Raw genomic sequence first — 1,911 nt, 5'->3', positions numbered from 1 at the left:
GCCCTGGACAGGCTGGATCCAGGGCCCAAATCCAACAAGGTGAGGTTTAACAAGTCCAAGTGCCAGGTCCTGCACTTTGGCCACAACAACCCCTGCAGTGCTACAGGCTGGGGACAGAGAGGCTGGACAGCAGCCAGGCAGAAAGGGACCTGCAGGGACTGATGGACAGCAGGCTGGACATGAGCCAGCAGAGTGCCCAGGTGGCCAAGAAGGCCAATGGCTCCTGGCCTGGATCAGGAATAGTGTGGCCAGCAGGACCAGAGCTGCTGTGCCAGCACTGATCTGCCCCAGCTCTGCATACAGACAATGCTGCTGCAGCTCCAGAGAAGGAAACAAAAGGGCATCTCTGCAGAAAACTGTGCTGGGACATCCGTTAGTCTCTTTAAAGCCACTGAGAGCTCAGCCCCTCATTGACACAGTCTGCAGGCACAGAGAAGGTGGAGAGAAACAAAATGAGAAATGGCACAAATAATGACATTTCTGTGTGGACAATCTAAAAAAAATAAAACAAAGCAAAAAACTACTACAAGCATGAACATAAGTGACTTTTATTACAAGTGATTTCCAGAAATTGGCCTGCACTTTAATGTTCCTGAAAGCATCCTGTCATCAGTCTCCTTACTGCAGCCTTGAGCTCTTGGTTCCTCAGGCTGTAGATGAGGGGGTTCAGGGCTGGAGGCACCACCGAGTACAGAACTGACAGGGCCATATCCAGGGAGGGGGAGGACATCGAGGCAGGCTTCAGGTAAGCAACTGTGCCAGTGCTGAGGAACAGGAAGACCACAGCCAGGTGAGGGAGGCAGGTGGAAAAGGCTTTGTGCCGTCCCTGCTCAGAGGGGATCCTCAGCACAGCCCTGAAGATCTGCACATAGGAGAAAACAATGAACACAAAGCAGGCAACGAGTAAAGAAATCGAAAACACAATGAGCCCCAGTTCCCTGAGATAGGATTTGGAGCAGGAGAGCTTGAGGATCTGTGGGATTTCACAGAAGAACTGTCCCAGGGCTTTGCCATGGCACAGGGGCAGGGAAAATGTATTGGCTGTGTGCAGCAGTGAATAGAGGAAGCCACTGGCCCAGGCAGCTGCTGCCATGTGGGCACAAGCTCTGCTGCCCAGGAGGGTCCCGTAGTGCAGGGGTTTGCAGATGGACACGTAGCGGTCATAGCACATGATGGTCAGGAGATAAAACTCTGTTGAGATGAAGAAGAGAAAGAAAAAGAGCTGAGCAGCACATCCTGTGTAGGAGATGGTGCTGGTATCCCAGAGGGAATTGTGCATGGCTTTGGGGACAGTGGTGCAGATGGAGCCCAGGTCACTGAGGGCCAGGTTGAGCAGGAAGAAGAACATGGGCGTGTGCAGGTGGTGGCCGCAGGCTACGGCGCTGATGATGAGGCCGTTGCCCAGGAGGGCAGCCAGGGAGATGCCCAGGAAGAGGCAGAAGTGCAGGAGCTGCAGCTGCCGCGTGTCTGCCAGTGCCAGCAGGAGGAAGTGGCTGATGGAGCTGCTGTTGGACATTTGCTGTGGCTGCACATGGGCACCTGTTCATGGAGAAAGGACAGGGACAAGTCAGGAGGGGCTGCTTGGAGCCAAACCTGGGCCATTCCCTGCAGCCTGTCGTGCTGGGACTCACCCACCCTTGTTCCTGCTCTGGGAAAACCTTCTCTCAGGTCCCTGCCTTAGGTCCAGTTGTGCTGGCTGAGTGTGCCAGGAGCAGCCAGGCCTGTGCGTGGGGGCTCTCAAGGAGAAAGCAGAAAGGCTTGGTAGCATCTGCATTTAACACTTCTAAAGAATTTCACTATATTTCTAAAGGAAATAGATGTCAGGAGCTGGTTTTAGGAATTGTTTTCCTACCCACTCACCATTCCTAGCTCTCTGAGATCAGAAATCCCCAGCATTCCTGATGCGCTCAG

General features: G+C 53.6%; 1 protein-coding gene across 1 annotated transcript; it reads right to left on the bottom strand.

The window, feature by feature from the left end:
• Positions 1-250: 250 nt before the first annotated feature.
• On the bottom strand, positions 251-1,524 carry LOC144247285 (olfactory receptor 14A16-like). The gene has a single exon (XM_077787699.2). The coding sequence runs from the start codon at positions 1,514-1,516 to the stop codon at positions 584-586; it is 933 nt and encodes a 310-aa protein (XP_077643825.2). The 5' UTR covers positions 1,517-1,524; the 3' UTR covers positions 251-583.
• Positions 1,525-1,911: the final 387 nt, after the last annotated feature.

The sequence above is a fragment of the Lonchura striata genome, chromosome 5 (genome assembly GCF_050655825.1).
Source record: "Lonchura striata isolate lonStrDom1 chromosome 5, ASM5065582v1, whole genome shotgun sequence".
NCBI classification, from domain to species: Eukaryota; Metazoa; Chordata; class Aves; order Passeriformes; family Estrildidae; genus Lonchura; species Lonchura striata.
The sequence above is the reverse complement of the archived record's forward strand: the minus strand, read 5'-3'. Positions and strand labels throughout refer to the sequence as shown.